General features: G+C 54.8%; 3 protein-coding genes across 6 annotated transcripts in view; 2 read left to right on the forward strand and 1 right to left on the reverse strand.

The window, feature by feature from the left end:
* NOL9 (nucleolar protein 9) overlaps positions 1–4,913 on the reverse strand; it is a 111,991-nt gene extending 107,078 nt beyond the window's left edge. For both annotated transcript variants that reach the window (XR_011234538.1, XM_069479280.1), the window contains exons 1-3: positions 4,536–4,913; positions 3,499–3,718; positions 2,720–2,847 (exon numbers count right to left, since the gene is read on the reverse strand). Coding sequence is in view for 1 of the 2 variants with exons in the window: in XM_069479280.1 (XP_069335381.1) it covers positions 2,720–2,847; positions 3,499–3,718; positions 4,536–4,913 (726 nt within the window). In the remaining variant the exon portion in view is untranslated. The remainder of the gene's footprint in view (positions 1–2,719; positions 2,848–3,498; positions 3,719–4,535) is intronic.
* An 829-nt stretch (positions 4,914–5,742) lies between these two features.
* On the forward strand, positions 5,743–14,351 carry TAS1R1 (taste 1 receptor member 1). Of its 2 annotated transcripts, XM_069477291.1 has the most exons (6): positions 5,743–6,005; positions 8,509–8,815; positions 10,400–11,161; positions 11,551–11,763; positions 12,086–12,206; positions 13,225–14,351. In XM_069477291.1, the coding sequence occupies exons 1-6, from the start codon at positions 5,815–5,817 to the stop codon at positions 14,214–14,216; spliced, it is 2,586 nt and encodes an 861-aa protein (XP_069333392.1). In that variant the 5' UTR covers positions 5,743–5,814; the 3' UTR covers positions 14,217–14,351. The 2 variants fall into 2 exon arrangements, with proteins under 2 accessions (XP_069333392.1, XP_069333393.1); XM_069477292.1 differs by lacking the exon at positions 10,400–11,161.
* A 254-nt stretch (positions 14,352–14,605) lies between these two features.
* On the forward strand, positions 14,606–22,063 carry ZBTB48 (zinc finger and BTB domain containing 48). 2 transcript variants are annotated; one of them, XM_069479281.1, is made up of 11 exons: positions 14,606–14,751; positions 15,186–15,944; positions 16,410–16,651; positions 18,723–18,834; positions 19,448–19,540; positions 19,940–20,026; positions 20,199–20,353; positions 20,748–20,884; positions 20,956–21,120; positions 21,549–21,637; positions 21,705–22,063. In XM_069479281.1, exons 2-11 carry the CDS (start codon positions 15,255–15,257, stop codon positions 21,999–22,001), a joined length of 2,067 nt encoding a protein of 688 aa, XP_069335382.1. In that variant the 5' UTR covers positions 14,606–14,751; positions 15,186–15,254; the 3' UTR covers positions 22,002–22,063. The 2 variants fall into 2 exon arrangements, with proteins under 2 accessions (XP_069335382.1, XP_069335383.1); XM_069479282.1 differs by having other exon boundaries at positions 14,606–14,663.
* Positions 22,064–23,402: the final 1,339 nt, after the last annotated feature.

Here is a 23,402-nt window from a genome sequence, read left to right on the forward strand (position 1 = left end):
ACGCTGAGAATAAAGGCACCACACAAGGAATGACAAGCAGACTGCTGGGAGACCTCCTGTCAGCAACGGTGGATGCCAGAGTAGCTCGCAACTCTATGAGAGGAGCAAGGCCTTCAAAGTTTTGAGGAAAAATTCTTTTAAACCTACAGTTCTACACTCTGCTCAACTATCAATTACTGACGGCAAAATATGAACATTTTATAAAATGAGAAAATCAAAAGTTTACCATCTGCTTTTCATGAAAAAATAACTCCAGAATGCACTGACACATTGGGGCTGGGGTGGGGAGGAAAGTTATCCAAGACACAACATAAGGAATATAAACAGCAGTAAGTGGTTGAGGAAGTCCTAGAAAAACAAAGCTGAAGATGAATGAGAAATGAATGTGCCTGATCCGTGGCATTTGGAACATTCACTTTCAAGCAGCAAAGGCCCGGTAACACCCAATTCCATTTCCTCCTCGGTGGCCCTGATCAGTAAGTTGAAATGTAGTCACAACAGTCCACTCATCGTCCTGCTCTCACTTCATACCTCTCCTCTCACTTCAAACCCCCAACTCCACCTACCGTCTCGTGCGGTGAGGGCCCTGACTCCATCACTCGGTGCAGCAGGAAACACAACTGCCTGCCTCTGGCCCTCTCCTCTGACCTGCCAGCGCTCCCAGCCTACACAGCGCAGAACAGACCCACCTCTCGAGGTCACCTCACTGACACAGCTCGGCCATCCTCTCCCCTCTCCAGGGCACCACCAGTTCTCCCTGTCCTCTGGACCACTCCCACCTGCTGTGTTCAAGCATGTTGTTTTTTTCACCCTTCATAACAAAATACAAACCTCTCTTGATCACACCCACCCCCCAACTACTGCTTCATTTCTTTCCCTCCCTTTACAGCTAAACTCTACAAAAGCAAAATCTTGCGTCCCTCTCCCCCCAGGCTCTCGACCTCATCCCTCAGACGAGGCCCCCAGCAGTCTGCTGAACCACATTCCTCCAGACCTGCTTCGACAGCCAACGCTCCTTTCTCAGGACTCATCTGACCATGAGCAGAATTTACCACAGCTGTTCACGTAAGTATCCTTTAAAGACTTCCTGGCTGGGCACAGTGGCTCATGCCTGTAATCCCACAGCTTTGGGAAGTGGAGGCTGGGGATCGCTTGAGCCTAGGACACCAGCCTAGTCAACATAGCAAGACCTTGTCTCTACAAAAAATTTTTTAGGCCGGGCGCGGTGGCTCACGCCTGTAATCCTAGCACTCTGGGAGGCCGAGGTGGGCGGATCGTTTGAGCTCAGGAGTTCGAGACCAGCCTGAGCAAGAGCGAGACCCCATCTCTACTAAAAATAGAAAGAAATTATATGGACAGCTAAAAAATATATATAGAAAAAATTAGCCGGGCATGGTGGTGCATGCCTGTAGTCCCAGCTACTCGGGAGGCTGAGACAGCAGGATTGCTCGAGCTCAGGAGTTTGAGGTTGCTGTGAGCTAGGCTGACGCCATGGCACTCCCTCTAGCCTGGGCAACAGAGTGAGACTCTGTCTCAAAAAAAAAAAAAAAAAAGAAATTTTTTAAAAAATTAGCTAGGCATGGTGGTGCACACCTATAGTCCCAGCTACTTGGGAGGCTGCAGCAGGAGGAACACTTAAGCCCAGGAGTTCAAGGGTGCGGTGAGCTATGATGGCTGTACTCCAGCCTGGGTGACAGAGGGAGACCCTGTCTCTAAAAATAAACAAACAAACAATAAAGCCTTTCTGACCTTCAGGACACCACACACCTGGTTCTTCTCTAACACCAATGACCACTCCTTCTCAGGCTCCTCTGCTCCCTCTGCTTTGCCTAGACCTCCTCTTGGAGTGTCCCAGTGCTCAGACCTTGAACCCTCTTGTTTCTATTATCAACTCCCTCAGCATTATTGTCCCACCCCAGGGCCTTGGGTGTCCTCTCTACTAAATGCTCCCGTATTTACATCTCCAACCTCTTCTCAGAACTCCAGACTCACATATGAAACTGCCCACCTGACAGCGCCAACTGGATGTCTAACAGGCACCTCAAAGTTAACACAGTTAAACCTGCTCCTGCAGTGCCCCCATCTCAGGTAATGGCAACTCCATGCACCTACACGGTTAGGCCAGGAATCCTGGTGTCATCCTTGATTCTTCCTCACACCTCACATAATCCAGTCCGTCCACTAATCCTGTAGGTTAGACTCAACCTTCTGGCTCATGGGAGGTAATGACAGTAATAGAAAGTGACCAATATGGCCAGACTTTAGAAAGTGAATAATATGGCCAGAAAAAATTTAGAGGTGAGGAAAGAAAAAGATGCAAGAAAGTGTAAGCATATTTAAACTAATTTAAACTATTCATTCACGTAGAGAAAATTTATACTGTCTCAAGTTAATAAATTGAGATTATAAAGATAACCATTAAAAACCCAAAAGGCAATTAACCAACTACCATATGAAATGATGGCGTTTACTGGGGAATGAAACTGAAGAGGGGGAGGACAGACATTTTTCACGACATCGCTTTTGTCCCTATTTACTGTACACATGCATTACACTGTAGGAGCTACAGCACTAACAGGACAGACTGATCCTCCAAGACAGTGTCCTACACAATCACTTGATATGACTGTTTTGGTGCAAGTAATTAGCAAAACTCTGAATGAAAACTGGTTCGGAGGAGGAAAAAAAAGAAAAAAAAAAGAATGAAAACTCGTTCTACCTCTTGTGTAAAAACGTAGGATAAACCTGGATAGCTGGTAATGAACTTTACAGTGGAGGTTTTCAGATGTTCTAGCAACACAATAGAACACAGAGGAGAAAAATTCTGCATCGACCAACATCTGTCATCTGAAAAGAGAAAAATGAACCACCTTAGAAGTAGTAACGCCACTAAATTCTATGCCCGTTAGGTCTATCATCTCTTGGGCCAAACTAAACTTTTTGAGAGTAGGAATTATGTTTGAGAGCCTTTCTCAGGGGGCCATATTGTATAATAGGAACACACCTGGCTGGGTTTGCCACATACTAACTTAGTGGCCTTAGACAATTATGTCTGTAATACGGTGAAAACAATAGTATTTTCATTCTCAAGACCCTTCTGAGTTTCTTTTTTTAATTTAATTATTTTTTATTTCAGCATATTAGGGGGGTACAAAAGTTTAGGTTATGTATATTGCCCTTGGCCCCCCACTCCCCCCGAATCAGAGCTTCAAGTGTGTCCATCCCCAAGCCAGTGCCCATCGCGCTCATTATGTATGTATACACCCATCCCCTCCCGCCCCCCACATCTGCCCAACACCCCATTAATGTTATTCCTAAATGTGCTCTTAGGTGATGATCAGTGACACCAATTTGATGGTGAGTACATGTGGTGCTTCCTTCTAAGGGTTTAAATAAAGCGCTTAGTGCAATGTCTAGACCATAACACGCATCTAAATATTTTTAGCCTTACTATAGTCATAGTCAGCCCTGAATAAATTACTCAGTTCTTTTCATTACCCAGGTTAAGATGAGATTTGAGCAAAGTCCGGGCTTCCCTTTTGATTTCCTTCTTGCTTTTCTCAGGCATGGAGTAACGAACTGCATTGATAGTCAGGTGGGAGTGGGTATAGGTAGAGTAGACATCCTGGGCAGGCTGGCCTTGGCTGATGTTAAAACCAAACACCTGCACCTGACCATAGAGGCAAGTCACACGGCAGATCCCACTAAAAGTGAAACCCTAGCAGGAAAAGAAAAAAACAAAGGAAGAAATAACATTATAGATCCTGTTACTAATGACTGAAAAATTCTAAAATCTTAACTTGCTATTCACATATCAAAAGGCAGCCGATTTCTAAGTAACAGATTACACTGTACTACGTGACCATCATGTACTTTATATTTTTAATGGAAGATCATGCCCCATGGCAGCTACAGAGAGCCCAGTGAATACTAACACATGAAGAACAGAAAGGTCCCACGAACTCAGCTCTGCTGTCTCCTCATGGTTCAATCATCCCATCTTACAAAGGGCCATTGCTTGCCAAATCTCTCCCCTTCCTGGGTTTTCACTTCCCTTCAGCGTTAGAGGAGGAATCTCCCCGACCAGAGCATATGTGAGGAATAGGGGTGCTGAATTAGGCTGCCTGATTTCGACTCCTAGTTCTGCCTCTACTGTATAACTTCTGGCAAGTTATGTAACCTGTCTCCTCTGTAAACATGTAAGAAAGCTGGGAGTATTATATGGTTTCATACACCTAAAACACTTAGAATCCTTAGAGCCTGTCATTTCTAAGTTCCTAATAATCGCAACCTATCATCATCTTTACTATGAAAGACCCTTTCAGCTCTGAACGCCTAAGGATCCAGTGGCACGGGACCCGTTACCTTGCTGCTCAGGGGGAACCTAGTTACCACCGCAACGACGGATAGACTTGAATCTGACTTGCAGCCAGAGAACAGGTCCAGAGGGACATGGTCTTCTCCTAGACTGAACTCCCTGGAGCTGCGTCTCCACCCCGCTCCATCCACCAGGGGCTCCCGCTGGCGCGACCCACCTGCTGGACTGGCAGCAGCAGCAACGCGCGGCCCGGGCCCACCGGCCGCACGGGAGGGATGGGGAGAAGCGCAGAGCAAGGCCGGGAGGGGGCCGCGACCGGGGTCGGGGCCGCGCTGGGGGCCGGGTTAGGGGCCGCGGTCTTGGGCCTCCGGGCCTCATCCGTGTGCGACACCTGGCAAGCGACATCCTTCCAGTCCGCGCCAGCCGCCTGGGCCTGCAACAGCCGCCGCCGCAGGCGCCGCCGGCCGCCCCAGCGTAGGTGCTTGAGCCGGCGGCGGGGCCTGCGGCTGAGAACGAGCTGGGGCCGGGCCTTGCGGGCCCGTAGCCACGTGGAGCGGCCGGGACCCCGCTTGTGCTGCTGCAACGAGTCCGCCATGCTGGTCCGCCGGCGGCAGTCGCGCGAGAATCTCGCGAGATCCCGTCGTCCGCCCCGCAGTCCGCCAAGCCGCTGAAAGGAGCGGTCTTGGAGCCGCTGGCGCCCTCTGCCGGCGGTTTCCGGCAGCGCGCTGGGCGGCCCCAGCCGGCCTGGGGGTGCGCTCTGCTCTCCCAACGAGGGCCCCATTTACATTATGCAAAAGCTCCCCCCGGACTGGTTTCAGAGAGAAAGCCAGACACCTTGGGTCCAGCCCCGGGTCCGCCTCTCCGGAAATCCACCTGGGATTTTTTTTCCCCTGCAGAAAAAGCTCCAGGGTTGGCATTTTAAGCAAAACCGGTCTATTTGCATACCTTCGGTTTGCATGGATTTGTCTTCGGGCTGATGGGAGCAACCCTGGGTAACAAGGTGAAACTATGATGATTCGCTCAGATTTCAGTTCCAGAAAACTGAGGACTGGGGGGCAGGGATGGGGTGGCAACTCAAAGCCATGTCACATTCGGTAAACTGAGGCCCAGGTAAAAAGTTCTAAAACCCACAGCTCCCTAACAGTAACTGCCTACACAGACTCCCGCAAGGGCCAAGGGAAGTTGTGTCCCAGCCTCCCTCCTCCCCCCAGAATGCCAGGCCTCCCTTTCTGAGCCAGGTGAAGCCACAGGCGCCAGAGCAAGGATGGAACCCACAACCGTCCAGAGGAAGGGTCATTTGGTGCCACCTGGTTTGCATCCGTCCCTTTGCCCTGCCCAGTTCCTGAGTGAGACCACAGGCCCGGAAGCAAACAGCCCTTCCAGGGGCATGAAGTTGCGAAGCGTCTGGGCAGCTCCCTTTTATTCTATTTAAGCAACTGCCTCCTCAGAGCGCTGGGCTTGGCCATGCTGGAGGCTGGGCTGTGTGTGTGGCCAGCATGTTGCTCCAGACAGCTCACCTGGTTGGCCTGCAACTTTGCATTTCCTGCTGCTGGGCTTACAGCTGCCACAACACCGAGTCCTCTCCCGACTTCAGCCTCCCTGGGGATTACCTTCTTGCAGGCCTGTTCCCTCTCCATGCTGAATGTCTGCAGGTGCGACGCAGACCTGAGGTGACCCTGTGTGACAGGTGAGTGCAGGGTCAGCAGAACCATCACTTAGTGGGACCTGTGGCCATGTAGCCCCTCTGCCGGCCCTCCTCAGCAGGGCCTTGCCATCTGTGCCTCTGTCCTTGCCACCTGAACTGCCCCCAGTTAATCCAGTCACCACCTTCAAGTGCCGGCTAGACCTTCCCAGACATTTCTGCCAGTTTCCACTTTGCAATACGTTATTCTGTCCTTGCTGTTAGAATGTGTTGTGTTGTAACTCCGTTCAAGTCATCTCCTGGCTTTGTACCATAACTGGATGGCAAGGATTAAGCAAGGATGGTCATTCCATCTTCCATCTCCTCCTACTCCTGCCCGAGTTCAAAGCTCCTTAGTCTCCCAGATGGCAGGTGGGAAGGGGAGACACATGACACAAACCAGTAGATGCTTCAGGAGTTTAGCAAAGATAAATATGTTGGTGCCTTCATGAAGTCAATGATCTAGGTAGAGTGAAACTACTGCTTTTTTTTTAATTTTTTTTTTTTTTTTTTTTGAGACAGGGCCTTGCTCTGTCGCCCAGGATGGAGTGCAGTTGTGCTATCATAGCTCACTGCAGCCTAGAACTCTTGGACTCAAATGATCCTCCCAAGTAGCTAAGACTACAGGCACACGCTACCATACCGGGCTAATTTTTTTTTTTTTTCTAGAGATGGGGGTCTCACTATGTTGCCCAGGCTGATTTCAAACTCCTGGGCTCAAGTTATCCTCCCACCACCTTGGCCTTCCAAAGTGCTGGGGTTATAGGTGTGAGCCACTGCACTTGGTCTCCTTTCTTTTAAAGAAGATAGTTGATTGCAGACTGTGCAAGTCACAAGTGTGGAGGCTCAAGAATGCTGTCAGGGCTTAGCTGCAAGTTGATCTACACATGAAGCATACCCAACGGTTGGCCCAAGAGCAAGATTCTGGAAATCCTGGCATATGAGGACCTGCCCAAAGAGCTGCACATAGGAGCCTGGGAAAAGAAAACTTGGGCTGGGAAGAGAAGTTGGGTGGGGCAGGAGGGGAGGAAGACAGGAAAACTGGATTTAGATCGCTGGAGGACTGTCTCCTATAGGCGGCACTAAGCCTCCTCTGAGAGACTTAGGGGACAGAAGTGACAGAAGTGATGAACAGTCTGAACAGTCTTTGAACAAGTAGAGAGGCTGGAAAATGGAAAAGACCAGCACACTTTTTTTTTTTTAAGTATAATTTTTTTTTTTTTTTTGAGAAAGGGTCTTACTATATTGCCCAGGCTGCTCTCAAACTCCTGGGCTCAGATCATCCTCCTGCTTTAGTCTCCTGAGTAGCTGGGACTATGGGTGTGTACCATGGCACCTGGCTTAGCACATTCTTTGAGCAGGGCAGAATCATGTCACTAGCATGTCCCTGTTGGGTTCCAGACAGAAGTTCCCAAAGTAGGGGCAATGAGGCACACAGGCCCTCAACACATTCGTAGGTGTCCTGCCAAGAAGCACTAGTTAAACAAGGTTAAGCAGATGTAGTGGTTAAATTCTCTTTTTAAATTTTTTTGAGACAAGGTCTCACTCTGTCACCTGGGTAGAATGCAGTGGTGTCATCATAGCTCACTGCAACCTCCAACTCCTGGGATCAAGTGATCCTCCTACCTCAGCCTCCTTAGTAGCTGGGACTACAGGTTCATGCCACTATGCCCGGCTAATTTTTCTTTCTCTCTCTCTCTGTTTTTTTGAGACAGGGTCTCCCTATGTTGCCTAGGCTGATCTCGAACTCCTGGCCTCAAGTGATCCTCCTGCCTGCCTTGGCCTCCCAAAGTACTAGGATTACAGGCATGAGCCACCATGTCCAGCCTTATGTGTCATCTTGTCTAGGCTATGGTTCCTAGGGTTGTTTGGTCAAACACTAGTCTAGATGTTGCCATGAAGGATTTTTCTAGATGCGATTAACTTTTAAATCAATGGAATGATTAACCAGATGCCCCTCCATAACGTGGTGGGCTTCATCCAGTCAGTTGAAAACCTTAAAAGGCTGAGGTCCCTGGAAAAGAAGGGAATTCTGCCTCCAGATTGCCCTCGGCCCTAAGCCCATAACATCAACTCCTGTCAGAAATGTCCAGCCTGCTGGCTTGCTCTGTACATTTTGGACGTGCCACCCCTCCCATAATTGTGAGAGCCAATTCCTTAAAATAAACCTCTCTAACTCTACATACATGCCATTGATTCTGTTTCTCTGTAGAACCCTGACTAATAGAGCAGGCTTCTCTGCTTCAGAATTTCGTAAGCCTTTTGATGCTGCGATGCTTCTCCGAGGGTAGGGGGAATGTGGCATTTCTCCAGCTTGTTCTCACCTCCCAAGGCCTGTTAACACCTACTGGAACTGTGTGTGTGCTTCAGGGCCCACGTTGAGATCATGGTTGTAGGGGACTGGACAGATGACCTCAGAGGTTCCTTTCTACCCCCAAAGCCTGGGAGTCTAGGGGACCAGGGATTTCACTGGGGCCTTGTCCTTTTCAGCTCTCGGCTCTCCCCACAGGCCCGGCAGCTTCAACGGCCACGGCTACCACCACTTCCAGACCATGCGGTTCGCCATTGAGGAGATAAACAACTCCACGGCCCTGCTGCCCAATGTCACCCTAGGGTATGAGCTGTACGACGTGTGCTCCGAGTCTGCCAATGTGTATGCCACGCTGAGAGTGCTCTCCGTGCCAGGGACAAACCACATAGAGATCCAGGGAAACTTTCTCGACTATGTCCCCAAGGTTGTGGCGGTGATTGGGCCTGAAGACTCCAACCGTGTTGCCACCACTGCTGCCCTGCTGAGCCCTTACCTTGTGCCCCTGGTAAGCTGGAGCCTCAGATGTTTGCCCGTCTCCCTCCTGGCAAGTCCAGCACGGGCTGGGGAGGGTGGGCAAGAGCTGCTGTCCCCTCAAAGCTAGTCTTGCCCCTGGATTTCTTGGGCAGTGAAAGCTCTTTAGTCGCATTGCAGAGGTCCCTGCCCAGCATGGTCCCTGCTCAGCCTTCCTTCCTCTCCAAGGGCTGCTTCCAGATCTCCCTGCCTCCACCTCGTGGGAAACCCATTCTCCTTTGGAACTACTGCCCTGCAACTGCACACCACTGCCCTCCCGTCCCCGCTCCAGCCGAGGTTCCTTCTCCTTTGTTAACAACGAAACACCTTTCACCTCCCGCCCACATGCTCCACCTGCCTTCCTTCCTTTCTTCCCTTCACAGAAGTGGGGGGTGTCCCTTTGTCCTGTCCCCGTGCATGTTCCTGTCTTATCCCTTGGGCCTGCCCCTCCTGGCCTGTAACGGCCCTGCATGCCCTCCCTGCCCCTTTCCATCACTTGCCTCTCCCCTTCCCATCTGCTCCTGGCCTGCTCCAATTCTGCCCTCACCACTCTTGTTCTAGCACCTTCTAGATCTCCACATCCAAGGAGTGCTTTTCAGCCCTTCTGTATCTTACATGACTTCTTGGTGACCTCTTCCACCACTCCTGCTATGACACTCTTTCCTCAGTGCCTGTGCCCCCTACGTCTTCCACTTTCAGTGTGGAGAGTCCTCCTGCCCCGCTGCCCCTGAGAAGCCGCCCTCCTCTCCTCCCCAATCCTGGGCAGGCCCCGATGAGATGCACCACTTCATGGACCCAGCAGGCCCCAAGTTGACCTTACCCCACAAATGACACAAGAGTCTTCTCTTCCTGCATCCCGCACCTGGAGCCAGGCCAGAACCCCAGCAGTCCTGCCTGTCCCACCTGTAGTCCCTTATTGTGGCCTCTCCTTCTTCCTTCTCAATGTCAAGTCCATCCCCCACCTCTTCTCCACTGCTGCAGCTTGAATTCAGACCAGTGTCATCTCCCAGCCAGATTATTCCATCAGCCTCCCACGAGTTCTCCCTGACTCGTCTTGAACCTTTCCTAACAAGTTCTTCGCTGAAGTCAGAGATATACTCCTAAAACTCAAGTCTGAACATATATCACCTCTCTGTGGACACCCTTGGGGGCTCCCTGTGGCCTATAGGACAAAGACTAAGCCCTTTAGCTTGAGAATTTAAGCCTTCTGCCTTGACCCACCTGTGCTCCCCTTCTCACAAAGGGCCTCCCGCTGAGCAGAAGTCCCTGAAGGTCCCTAAACACACCATACTGTTTCACTGTACGCTTGCTGCTTTGTTCCCTTTGCTTAGAATATGTGCCCCTCCCCCTTGTCCACTGGGGACAAGTAGGAGTTCCCACTCCTCCCCCAGGAACCCCCGGTGGAGCCTTGTGGTTCTTTGTATGTAATTTGTCAGTCTGCATGTTGAGCACTGCTCTCCTGATCTCTATCCTCCCTGTATCCCCACACAGCACAGGGCCAGGCACTGGGGGGCTTTCAGTTGAGGTTGATGCCACTGAACTTGCTGAATGGTCCTCCCCCGCCCCCCCCCCCCTACAGATCAGCTACTCGGCCAGCAGCATGACACTTGGCATGAAGCGGAAATATCCCTCTTTTCTGCGCACCGTCCCCAGTGACAAGCATCAGGTGGAGACCATGGTGCTGCTGCTGCAAAGGTTCGGGTGGGTCTGGATCTCGCTGATCGGCAGTGAAGGTGACTACGGGGAGCCAGCAGTGCAGGCACTGAACGACAAGGCCACCAAGCAGGGCATCTGCATTGCTTTCAAGGACTTGGTGCCCTTCTCTGCCCAGGTGGGTGATAAGAAGATGCAGAGCATCATGCGCCACCTGGCCCAGGCCAGGACCACTGTTGTGGTTGTCTTCTCCAACCGGGAGTCAGCCAGGGTGTTCTTCGAGTCTGTGGTGCTGGCCAACCTGACCGGCAAGGTGTGGATTGCCTCAGAAGCCTGGGCCATCTCCAGACACATCACTGGGGTGCCTGGGATCCAGGGCATCGGGGCGGTGCTGGGTGTGGCCATCCAGCGGAGGTTTGTCCCTGGCCTGGAGGAGTATGAAGAGGCCTATGCCTGGGTGGACAAGAGGGCTCCCAGGCCTTGCACCAATGGCTCCTGGTGCAGCAGCAATCAGCTCTGCAGAGAGTGCCAAGCTTTCGTGCCACACTCGATACCCAGGCTTGCAGCCTTCTCCATGAGTTCTGCCTACAACACATACCGGGCAGTGTACGCTGTGGCCCATGGCCTCCACCAGCTCCTAGGCTGCACCTCTGGAGCCTGTTCCAGGGGCCGAGTCCACCCTTGGCAGGTAAGAGAACATAGCCCTGGGAACCCTGTGCCAGGGAGAACAGCCAATCCTTAGACAAGCAGAGTGGGCACTCTCTAGCCTAAGTGCCAGGGTCTCGTCTCTGAACCTTGCCTTCTCTGAACCACCCACCATGCCTTGGAAGTGTCAAGGGACAAGATCTAGGGCTAAAAACGTCTGTAAGGGGTCCTTTGTCAGAGGCCTCCTCTCAGGAGGCTGGTTGGAGGCTCAAGGGGCTTCCAAGGAGGGGAGGGGGATCTGAGGAAGGGACCAGACCTTCTGGGTGGGCTGAAACCACCCAGGATAGAAGCCTAAGAAGGCCTCAGGCACTTGCTTCCTGGGCCATCTGGGTTTGTGTTGTCTACCATGGCTTCATGATATGTTTGTTTCAGCTTCTGGAGCAGATCCCCAAGGTGAATTTCCTTCTACACGAGGACACTGTGACATTTAATGACAATGGGGGCTCCTTCAGTGGCTATGCCATAATTGCCTGGGACTGGAGTGGGCCCAACTGGACCTTCACGGTCATCGGCTCCTCCACATGGTCTCCAGTTCAGCTGGACATAAATGAGACCAAAATTCAGTGGCACCGAAAGGACAACCAGGTAATGGTGATGTGGCCACTCACCAGGTAACTGCCTCATGGGCAGCCTGGAGTCTGGGGTGATGCTGGCACAGCATGCACAGAGCAGGAGGGGGATGCCAGGTGTCAGGCTGACATCGCTCTATCCAGCCCTGCCAAGGAAGCAGGGAAGGTACTAGCACACAGACACCCAGTGGGGCGTTGGTTTACATGACCAGGGGCTCTGCCCTGGGGGTGAGCCCTGAGGGCAGATGCACAGAGATTCTGTTTTCTGTTCCACATGTGAGCTGCTGTTTGAGGTGAGCCCCTCCATGTGGTTGCAGAACACCTGTGGCTTCTTACAGGTGCCTAAGTCTGTGTGCTCCAGCGACTGTCTTGAAGGGCACCAGCAAGTGGTCGTGGGTTTCCAGCACTGTTGCTTTGACTGTGTTCCCTGCGAGGCTGGGACCTTCCTCAACAAGAGTGGTGAGTGAACAAGTGAGTGGGTGGGCTACCCAGCACTCCTGGGGACCACGTGGTAGATGGAAGGACCTCCCTTGTCCCCCATGTGCACAAATCCAGCGCTAGAACCTGGGCCCTAGTCACTGGGCTGCCAATTAGGTACAAGTTGGAGGACACCTGCCATCAGACTGAGTTCTGATCAAGAAGAAACAACAAACAAACCGATAGCCTTAGACCGAGGTGTGTCCTTTATTAGAAAGCTCCCATCACAACTTCTACAGACCCAATCTTATCCTGAATTCAACCTCTTTCTCCAAGTGAATGTAGCTACTTTTCCCTTTGTACCCTCTTGTCCTATTTGTCCCTTCTATTGCCCAGGCCAAAGACAGCTAGCTTCTTGAACAGCTTGGCCTGGATGTAGACACTAGCACATTTGCAGCAAAAAACAAAACAAAACAACCCAAAAAACCAGGATGTCCCATCCAGGGTGCAAAGTCAAGATCAGAGAGCAAATTAGGTAGCTAAGGGCTCAGCCTAGAGCTGGACTCCTGGGGGCACCTTCTTTCCTTTTACTGTCCCTGTGGGGATGGGGATGCATTTCTTCTGTCCTCATTGAGTGAGTCAGGACTCAAGAAACCACAGAGCGGCAGCTCAGGAAGGAGGATTTGGTCAGTGGAAGTGCTGGAGGGAAACATGAAAATTCCCTTCCTTTAGGGCTGGCTCCCATCGGATCATAGCTAATGGTATGGTATGTGGGCAGAACTACCAGGGCAAGGCCCTTGCTAGGGACCTCTTGGTTTGCCAACCCCTGCAGGGATCATGAGCCATATAGAACTCAGGCGTATGTCTCCAGAGTCTGTAATTAACACAGACATTTTGAGGAAACGCTTGGCCTCAGGCCTCACTGCTGGCTACCCACCCTCCCGCCCCTGCTATGGCCAGCAGAGCCTAGCTGCCATGGTACAGCTCTCCCAGCATCTTGCAGGCCTGCACAAACTCCCTCTTACCAACTCTCAGGCACCTTCTCTGCCTTCCCTTTCAGACCTCTACAGCTGCCAGCCTTGTGGGAAAGAAGAGTGGGCACCTGAGGGAAGCCAGACCTGCTTCCCACGCACCGTGGTGTGTTTGGCTTGGCATGAGCGTATCTCTTGGGTGTTGCTGGCAGCTAATTCGCTGCTGCTGCTGCTGCTCGTTGGGACTGCTGGCCTGTTTGCCTGGCACCTAGACACCCCTGTGGTGAGGTCAGCTGGGGGCCAGCTGTGCTTCCTCATGCTGGGCTCTCTGGCAGCAGGTAGCTGCAGCCTCTATGGCTTTTTTGGGGAGCCCACGCTGCCCACATGCTTGCTGCGCCAGGCCCTCTTTGCCCTTGGTTTTGCCATCTTCCTGTCCTGCCTGACAGTTCGCTCCTTCCAACTGGTCATCATCTTCAAGTTTTCCACCAAGTTACCCACGTTCTACCGTGCCTGGGTCCAAAACCACGGTGCTGGCCTGTTTGTGCTGATCAGCTCAATGACCCAGCTGCTTATCTGTCTAACTTGGCTTGCGGTGTGGACCCCACTGCCCACCAGAGAATACCGGCGCTTCCCCCAGCTGGTGATGCTTGAGTGCACAGAGGTCAACTCACTGGGCTTCCTGCTGGCCTTCGCCTACAATGGCCTCCTCTCGGTCAGCGCCTTTGCCTGCAGCTACCTGGGGAAGGACCTGCCGGAGAACTATAACGAGGCCAAATGTGTCACCTTCTGCCTGCTCCTCAACTTCGTGTCCTGGATCGCCTTCTTCACCGTGGCCAGCGTCTATCAGGGCAAGTACCTGCCCGCTGTCAATATGTTGGCCGCGCTAAGCAGCCTGAGCAGCGGCTTCAGTGGCTATTTCCTCCCCAAATGCTATGTGATCCTCTGCCGCCCAGACCTCAACAGCACAGAGCACTTCCAGGCCTCCATCCAGGACTACACGAGGCGCCGCGGCTTCACCCAACCAGTGGGGTCCTGCGGGGCCGAGCGGGGCGGGCAGGACTGTAAGCCTTCCGTGGCCTGAGAGTCGAAGGTCGAGCAGGAGCGTGGGCCTGGGGTGTCCGGGAGGCCTTTGGACTCCTTGGTCTTGGGTTGGGATGTGTGAGCGCACGGAGAAGCCAGCTCAGACTCCGGGCTGCCAATAAACAGGCGAAATGCGTGTCTGCGTCTTGGCTGCGCTTCCGGTCTGGGGAGGGGGTTGGTGTCTCCTCTTCAAGTGTGAGCCGGAAGCCCAGCAAAGGCGGACGCCCAGCTTGGCGTTGCTGGGCAACTCCGGGGGGCGGGTCCAGCGCCGAAAGCATTGGGCCTGGACCCGCCCTCCCCTGCATCCCATTGGCCGTTCTCGGAAGCGTCCCGGCCCCCTCGGGTTGGAGCTAGAAGCCCTGCGCCACCAAGGCGCCCGCCTGGCCGGCGCGCCCTTACGTCACGTCCGGCGCGGCGGCGGCGGTGGTGTCTCCACAGGGTAGGCCGGGCACGCACGGACAGGGCAGTTGTTTTGTGGGCTGTGGAGGTGACGGAGCGCGCGGCTGGTGGGGCCGGTGCAGGAAGGACCAGCCCGGGTGAGGAGGGCGCGGGGCGAGGGAGGGAGGGGCTGCGGGCCGTCGTGGCCGCTGATAGCAGCGTGGCCGCGGCTACCTTCCGCCCGGTGGCTCAGGACCTGTGGGCGCGGCGTGGGCTCCGCTCACCTGTCCGCGTGCGCCGCCCTCCCCGGTCCACGGTCCTCAGTTCGCGCACATGCCCTGCCTCCTTTCCCCAAACTTAGATTCCTCCCACCAGCCCCTCTTCGCGATCCTGTCTCCAGCCATGCCCCGTCCCCCAGCTAGTCCGCCTGCGCCCCCGCCCCTCTCTGGCCAATCCAATATGGCCCCCGCCCCCTTCCCCGGAGGCTGTCAGCCTGTTCCTCTTCTCCGCGTGCACCCTCTAACCTTGATCTCAGCCCTCGTTCTGATAAATGTGACTATTAGTCCAACTTCCTCTTTCTTTTCAAATCCAGGGGCTTTCTCTTGCATACCCTCGGTTGGGCTGGCCAGGGTGTCACTGCTGCCTTCCTGCTCTTCTGATCATGGACGGCTCCTTCGTCCAGCACAGTGTGAGGGTTCTGCAGGAGCTCAACAAGCAGCGGGAGAAGGGCCAGTACTGTGACGCTACCTTGGACGTGGGGGGCCTGGTATTCAAGGCACACTGGAGTGTCCTTGCCTGCTGCAGCCACTTCTTCCAGAGCCTCTACGGGGATGGTTCAGGGGGTAGTGTTGTCCTCCCTGCTGGCTTCGCTGAGATATTTGGCCTCTTGTTGGACTTTTTCTACACTGGTCACCTCGCCCTCACCTCGGGGAACCGGGATCAGGTGCTCCTGGCAGCCAGGGAGTTGCGAGTGCCTGAGGCTGTGGAGCTGTGCCAGAGCTTCAAGCCCAAAACCTCAATGGGACAGGCACCAGGTAGCCAGAGTATGCTGGGGAAACCTGCTTGCCAGGATGGGAACAGCCACCTCAAGGAGCCAGAAGGCTTGGAGGAAGAGGAAGTTTCCAGGACTCTGGGTCTAGTCTCCAGGGATCAGGAGCCCAGAGGCAGTCACAGCCCCCAGAGGCCCCAGCTCCGTCCCCCTGCTCAGAGTGAGAGCCCCTCCTTTCTTCGTGGGAAACTCAAACAGGCTCTGAAGCCTTGCTCCCCAGAGGACAAGGAGCCTGAGGACTGCAAAGTGCCCCCAAGGCCCTTCAATGCTGAAGGGGCGCAGCTGCAGGGCGGGAGTAATGAGGTACTGTGCTGTGCCCAGGGTGCTGGAACTGGGGAGATAAGAGTAGGGGGAAAAGATCAACACTTTTTGGGGGTAATCTGGACCCCAAGGAAAATTTCTGTTATGTGGGTTTGGAATAGGCTTTCTCCAAACCAAGAAAGCTGGTGACCTCAGGCTGACCTTTCTACTGGTTGCAGCTGTCCATATGGGTGCCAGTTTCCCAGGAGTGGAGAGGGCAGCATCAGGACTACAGGTGTTTCCCCAGGCCAGTGAAATGCAGCCAGGCTTCCAGTTCCCCATAAACAGAGCCACTTGTCTCCAAATGCAAGGTGCAGATGCTATCTGCCCTGGGCTCCTGAAGGGAACAGTCCCTGATGAAGGGACTTGTTTGGGTTAGGGGTTGGGATAGAACTGGAGCTGAGTCCTCACAACCCCTGCTGATTAATTTGGTGACCCCACGCCCTCCTGCTGCGTCTTCTGCCCTAGTGGGAAGTGGTGGTTCAAGTGGAGGACGACGGGGATGGCGATTACGTTTCTGAGCCTGAGGCTGTGCTGACCAGGAGGAAGTCAAAAGTAATCAGCAAGCCCTGTGCTGCCGAGCCAGCCCTGAGCGCAGGTTCCCTAGCAGCTGAGCCCACTGAGAACAGAAAAGGTACAGCGGTGCCGGTTGAATGCCCCACATGTCATAAAAAGTTCCTCAGCAAATATTATCTTAAAGTTCACAACAGGTAAACGTTCTGTTTTTCTATTTTCTTTTTCTGTCTGCCATTTCCACGTTGGGGGAGGGATCCTGTGCTTCCCACTTGGTGCCTGGCGTTGGCACAGCTCTGGTCATCAAGGAGTGAGAACCTAGTTTTGGGTGGGATTCTTCCTCCCCCTCCTGCTGTGAGTCCTCTGGCTGGAGATGGGTTTGTGGACACCTTGTCAATAGGTTCCACCCACTGTGGACCTTGCCCTCCAGCTGGGTCCTGCCAACAGGAGGAGAGAAGCCTGTGGACCCTGTGCAGACGCTGAGGCCTAACCTTAGGTATTAGTAATTAAAATTAAATAAAAAATTCAGGTCCTTAGACACACTAGCCAAATCTCAAGTGCTCAGGAGCCACATGGCTCATGGCTACTGAATTGGACTGTGTAGCATAGAACATTCCCATCATCACAGAGAGTTCCCTGGGAAAGTGCTGCTCCAGAGTCCCTGCAAGGTCTGTGGGGATGGCAGGTAGGCGACATGCCTTCCAGTCCTATCACTCTCCAGCCAAGACATCACTAATCCCATCACAGGGCACTTTCTTGCCAAGCCTGATTAGGCCACAAATCTTTTCTCACTGTGACACTCAAGGAAGCCACCAGTGATCACCTGGAATTGGAGCTGGGGGTGAAACCAGGTTGCTATACCTGCGCACTTTGCTCTATGGCAGCTGCTGCCAGTGGAATCTTTGGGTAACCTCAGTGTATGGGGAACCGTGCGGCAGTCGCTGTTCTGCCTGGACACTCTGCCAGGGTAAGACCCAGGTGCTCACACTGTCTCCAGTCCTGACCTTGGGCTTCAGGTTGTTGGACTGGCCCTGAGAACTGGGAGGAGAGGGGAGTGATGACTTCATGAGGTCATTTTGATTGCGGATGAGGACAATTGGTGCAGTGATGAGAGGAAGAGAGCAGTGCTTGGCTTCTGGCTGGTCCTAAGAGCTCTCGCAGTGCTGCACATGGGCTGAGGTTGGTTCCTTTAGTTCATTTGTTCAACAAACTGTGAGGCAGCTGATAAGACTCTTGTGGGCACCGAGGATATATCAGTGAACAAAACAATGGTCCCTTGTGGAGCTTATGCAGGGGCATGGAGATGACAGACAAGAAGTAAATTTGTGTGTGATAGAAGGTGAGAAGTGCTGTGGAAAAAGAAAAAGTAGAGGAGGCCCAGGGGTTGGGAGGGTTCAGGTGGGGTCAGGTTGCAATTTTAAATAACAGTGGTCTGGGGGGACTTGCTGAGATGGTGAGATTTGAGCAACGACTCAAAGGAGGTGAGGAAGGTGACCAAATGGGTGACTAGGGTTGAGGGCTGTGGGGGTAGCAATGAGCCTCGTGGGTTGACGGACAGCAAGGAGGTGTGTGCCTGACCTGGTGGGGCCTGGCAGGACACCTTGGGAATGAAAAGGCACCTCCCGGCTCTTTTCTCTGAATTGGGAAGAAGCACTGGAGGGCTGTGAGCCTAGAGGCGCTGACGCCTGACTTCTGTTTAAAGGGTCTCACTGGCTGTTGCTGGCAGCTGAAACCAGTCAGGGAGGCAGGCAAGGAGCAGGGAGACCAGGTGGGCAGCTCCTGTGGCAGCCCAGGAGATGTCGTTGCCACACTAGGTGGTAGGAGTGGAGCAAGGTGAGGTGGTCAGCTCTGGTCACACTTCTGAAGCTCTGGGAAGACTGAGTTGTTTCTCCAGGTAGTCAGGCCCCAGGGATTGTTTTTGCCTTCAGTCGGCTGGCCAGGCCTCCTCGTCAGCTCCTTTGCCAGTCAGCTCCGTGGTGGCCTCTTGGGAGCCTGGCTCTGGATGTCCCTTCTAGCTGCGTGGGGAGGCCATGGCACTCTCCCTTGCAGAGTCTCTGCTGGAGGTGGTTTCTGGGCTTGTCCTTGCACCTTCACCAGCCAGGGTCTGACTGTGCCCACGTGGGGAGCCATGAGCTGGCCTCAGGACACCTCTTTCCCCTCTGCTGTGCAGCACAGCACCGTCATCCTCGGGGGCCAGAGGGGGCCCAAGGTGAGGGAGAGCCGGGAAATCCTCTCAGCCCCCACACCCCATGTGGCTTCTCCTGGCAGGAAACACACTGGGGAGAAACCCTTTGAGTGTCCCAAATGTGGGAAGTGTTACTTTCGGAAGGAGAACCTCCTGGAGCATGAAGCCCGGAATTGCATGAACCGCTCGGAACAGGTACTTGGGAGCTGGCCCAGGTACTTGTGGGCAGGGGCACACTGGCCTCTGTCTTGGTGCCATCTGGGAAGGGCCCCCAGGAGACTGTCTCAGAGGGGGACTGTACGCTTAGGAGAGCTGCAGGGTCCTTGGATATCATCAAGTCTACACCTTGGTACAGGTGGGGACACAGGTCCTAAGGGTGGAAGGGATAAGTGCAGGAGGGGCTCTGGGGAGGCACTTTGGATCTACCACGCGCTTTGGAGAAGGGGAACCTCAGCGGGGGGTGGCTGCTGGGAAAGGCCTCCTGGCCGCTGCCCCCACCCACTGCTGGCCCATGCATGGGTCCCAGCTAAACCTTGACCTTCTCTTCCTAGAGGCCTGTCGCTGGCAGTTGGGGTGAGGGACTGTGCATGAAGCCACTTGGCCCCTGCTTCCAGCCTGTCTGGGCCTGAGAAGGGCCTGGTGTGTGGTGGGTTTGCAGCACTCAGTGACAGTCAGGGCAGGCAGGTTACGTGTTACCCTCTCCCACCTGAGCGTCCCCCCAGGCAGACTCTTCCCAGCAGCGAGTGGAATTCCTGCCGCCACAGGCAGAGGCCCTGACGCCGGCCCTGCTTGCCCCTCACACTGCCAGGTCTTCACGTGCTCCGTGTGCCAGGAGACGTTCCGTCGGAGGATGGAGCTGCGGGTGCACATGGTCTCCCACACGGGGGAGATGCCCTACAAGGTCAGGCTCAGCTTGTCCCAGGGCAGGGGGCAGGGGAGGGCAGGCCCAGGATCCCTCCTGCTGAGCCCTTTACCTGAGGTGGTGTCGGGCACCTCCTCCTTGATAGCCTTCAAGGCGCTTCCCCGCATCGCCCTGTGTCTGTGGGTGGGGCCACTGGCTGCAGTTTCACCTCCAGGGTCCTTACTGGGCGCTGGTTTCTTTCCGTGGAGGGCAGGCTCAGTACTCCTCTGGCCATGGCACTGGGGGCCCCCTGGTGCCATCCTTCATTCCAGATCAGGGAGCCTCCTTGTAGCTCACCCGGGTCCTGCCCTCACCCTCCCACCCGACAGCACGGGGATGGGTGGCCAGGGCTCCATTGGTGCAGGCTGCCCTGGAGGTGACTGTGGGCCTATTTTTCAGTGTTCCTCCTGCTCCCAGCAGTTCATGCAGAAGAAGGACTTGCAGAGCCACATGATCAAGCTACACGGAGCCCCCAAGCCCCATGCAGTAAGTGGCAGGCAGGGCTGGGCCAGGCACACTCGGATGCTGGCATGAGCAAGAGTGGGCAGGAGGCTGTGTGCTTTCTGCTGTTCCGGGGTACTGGGGGCCTGCGGGGCTCCCAGGCAGCCCTGCCCTCACCCTGGCCCTGGCCCCTCTGCCCGACCTGTCTGCCCTGCAGTGCCCCACCTGTGCCAAGTGCTTTCTGTCCCGCACGGAGCTGCAGCTGCACGAGGCGTTCAAGCACCGTGGGGAGAAGCTATTTGTGTGCGAGGAGTGTGGGCACCGGGCCTCCAGCCGCAATGGCCTGCAGATGCACATCAAAGCCAAGCACAGGTGTGGGTCAGCCGTCCTCCCCCAGCCCAGGCCAGCAGTGGGCCGGGCAGGCAGAGTTGCTGACAGTTACACAGATGAGTGTGGCCTCCACCCTGAATCTAGGCCTGCAGCCTTTCTGGGGTGGGGATACCTTAGGGTTGAGCAAGAGTTGGCCAGGCAGAGCGGCTGGGGGACGGGATTTTGGGCTAAAACAAGGCTCCGTGCCTCCTGGGGGGCATGTTCTTAGTTTCCTGTGCCTCCCACTCCATAGAGCTCCCTTCTGCTCCAGGGGTGGAGGTGGTGCCCCTTGCCTGGTACTGCCCAGGCCCTCCTTGCCAGTCACACTCCCAGCTGTAGCAGAGTGAAGAGCCAGTTCCCTTGTTGATGGCCTCTGTCCGTGTCCCTGCCTGAACAGGAATGAGAGGCCACATGTCTGTGAGTTCTGCAGCCACGCCTTCACTCAGAAGGCCAATCTCAACATGCACCTGCGCACGCACACAGGCGAGAAGCCCTTCCAGTGCCACCTCTGTGGCAAGACCTTCCGCACCCAAGGTGAGACGTGCCTGTCCCCTCCCTGTCCCGAGACTGAAGCCAGCAGCTGAGCCCCCACCCTGTCCCCGCAGCCAGCCTGGACAAGCACAACCGCACCCACACGGGTGAGAGGCCCTTCAGCTGCGAGTTCTGCGAGCAGCGCTTCACAGAGAAGGGGCCCCTGCTGAGGCACGTGGCCAGCCGTCACCAGGAGGGCCGGCCCCACTTCTGCCAGATCTGTGGCAAGACCTTCAAAGGTACCTGGACAAGCCCTGGGGGAAGCCGAGGGCGGGGCCATCTCCGTTTCCCACCAACCTGAGTGGAGGGTCTTTGGGAAGGAAGCGGACGCAACAGTGGCTTTCAAACGCTCGTTCTCAGCAGCAGAACCTTCTTGCCAGTGAATCTCTTCCCTCCCCTGTGCCCTGAAGAGATGAGAGTGGAGCTGCTTTGCTAGGGTGGGGGGCATCCTGGGGTGGCACTGGCAGGGCCTGGGCAGCAGTTATAATTGGCCCCAAGGACAGTGGAAAGAAAGAAACCCCTGCTGACTGCTTGGCCACCTCCTTGCTGCCTCTGTCCTAGCCTCCTGCCCTGTGTCCGTGAGGGCTCTGGGCTCCTGGACTCATCTCGGGGCCATCCCCGTGGTGCTCCCACCTCCCCTAACGCTGGTGGTGCTCCGTTCCTGCAGCTGTGGAGCAGTTGCGCGTGCACGTCAGACGGCACAAGGGCGTGAGGAAGTTCGAGTGCACGGAGTGCGGCTACAAGTTCACGCGGCAGGTAGGGCTGGCCCGGCCCCCTTTCCTCCCCCAGGCTCTCGCCCATCCTGAGCTCCCCCTTCCCCCAGGCCCACTTGCGGAGACACATGGAGATCCACGATCGGGTGGAGAACTACAACCCACGGCAGCGCAAGCTCCGAAACCTGGTCATTGAGGACGAGAAGATGGTGGTGGTGGCGCTTCAGCCACCTGCAGAGCTGGAGGTGGGCTCGGCTGAGGTCATTGTGGAATCTCTGGCCCAGGGTGGCCTGGCCTCCCAGCTCCCCAGCCAGAGACTGTGTGCAGAGGACAGCTTCACTAGCCCGGGCGTCCTGGAGCCCTCGCTCATCATCACGGCTGCCGTCCCTGAGGACTGTGACACGTAGCCCACCCTGCCCAATTGAGCCCACTTGGCCCCCAATAAACCATGTGGCTTTGGACTCACTTATTTTGGTCTGTCCAGCTGTCCATTCCCCAGCACCCTGGAGCCACAGAGCTGACTCCAGCGGAGTGCCGCCTTCCACTGTGCCCCAGGATGGAGTGCGGCCTGCCCACTTGGCCAGGAGACCTCAGCTGAGTGAGACTCAGGCGCGGCAGGTTTGGGGGCCAAGTCTGTGGCCTGGCCTTTCTCTACATCTATGCTGTTCCTCATTCTTCCTGGCTTTTAGAACTGAGAGCACTGGGCCAGCTAGTGGGAGCAGAATTCATTAGTCAAGCTTCGGGAATCAAAGCAGGGTGGCCAAGGCTCACGATGATGGCCTTGCTGGCCAGAGTCAAGACTCAGGCCCAGGGAGTAGCGGAGCTTGCCTGGGCACCTGAGGAGGGTTTGTGGCTAAGCAAGCTCTGGGTCCGGGCATGCCCAGAGGGAACCCTTCCCTTTGGGAGGATCTAGCCTGGTCTGCATGTCAAGGTGACCCAGGTGTAGGTGAGGCCAGGCCTTGAATGGTGAGATGCCTTGGTGGTCACTGGGTTCAACAGCCATGGGGTGCTATGTGTCATGGAGGAAAAGCACGTGGGTCCTAGAGCACATAGCCTGTGTTTAAATTTCTTCCTAACTCCTTTATTTGTAGTTGTGTGACTGAGCAAGGTACTAGCTGCTTCATTTCTTTCATCTTTTAATGGAGTTAGTACATGCTTCATAGGCAAGGATTACATTACCTGTGACTGGATAATAAAGCACCCCAAAACTTATCTGGATAATAAAACACCCCAAAACTTATCTGGGGGCTGGGGAATCTGCATCTCAAGATGGTTCACTCACGTGCCTGGCAAGTTGGTGCTGGCTGTGGGCTGGGGCCCTGGGGCCCTCTGCTTGGGCTGCCTGGGCTTCTGCACAGCATGGTGGCTGGGTTCCAAGAGCAAATGTCTCCAAAGCAGGTCAAAGCTGCAAGGCCTTTTTGTTTGAGACAGAGTCTCACTCTGTCACCCAGGCTAGAGTGCCGTGGCATCATCATAGCTCACTGCAACCTCAAACTCCTGGGTTCAAGGGATCCTCCTGCCTCAGCCTCCCGAGTAGCTGGGACTACAGGTGTGTACCACCACACCTGGCTAATTTTTTTTATTTTTAGTAGAGACAGGGTCTTGCTCTTGCTCAGGCTGGTCTCAAACTCCTGAGCTCAAGTGATCCTCCTACCTTGGCCTCCCAGAGTGCTGGGATTATAGGTATGAGCCACAGAGCCCTGCCAAGGCCTTTTTATGACCCAGCCCTTAAGTCATGTGGTGTCCCCTCTGCCATACCCTGTTGGTTGAGGTAGTCACCAAGTCACTCCCCTGATCCAAGGGGAGGG

The sequence above is a fragment of the Eulemur rufifrons genome, chromosome 8 (genome assembly GCF_041146395.1).
Source record: "Eulemur rufifrons isolate Redbay chromosome 8, OSU_ERuf_1, whole genome shotgun sequence".
Lineage (NCBI taxonomy): Eukaryota > Metazoa > Chordata > Mammalia > Primates > Lemuridae > Eulemur > Eulemur rufifrons.

Bases quoted from the DNA above. Each gene is read 5' to 3' on its own strand.
- TAS1R1 (XM_069477291.1), top strand. From the start codon at position 5,815: ATGTTGCTCCAGACAGCTCACCTGGTTGGCCTGCAACTTTGCATTTCC. The intron at 8,816-10,399 runs GTAAGCTGGAGC...CCCCCCCTACAG, and splicing joins GCCCTTACCTTGTGCCCCTG to ATCAGCTACTCGGCCAGCAG. The intron at 11,764-12,085 runs GTAATGGTGATG...GGCTTCTTACAG, and splicing joins GGCACCGAAAGGACAACCAG to GTGCCTAAGTCTGTGTGCTC.
- ZBTB48 (XM_069479281.1), top strand. From the start codon at position 15,255: ATGGACGGCTCCTTCGTCCAGCACAGTGTGAGGGTTCTGCAGGAGCTC. The intron at 18,835-19,447 runs GTACTTGGGAGC...TCACACTGCCAG, and splicing joins GCATGAACCGCTCGGAACAG to GTCTTCACGTGCTCCGTGTG. The intron at 21,638-21,704 runs GTAGGGCTGGCC...CCCTTCCCCCAG, and splicing joins GCTACAAGTTCACGCGGCAG to GCCCACTTGCGGAGACACAT.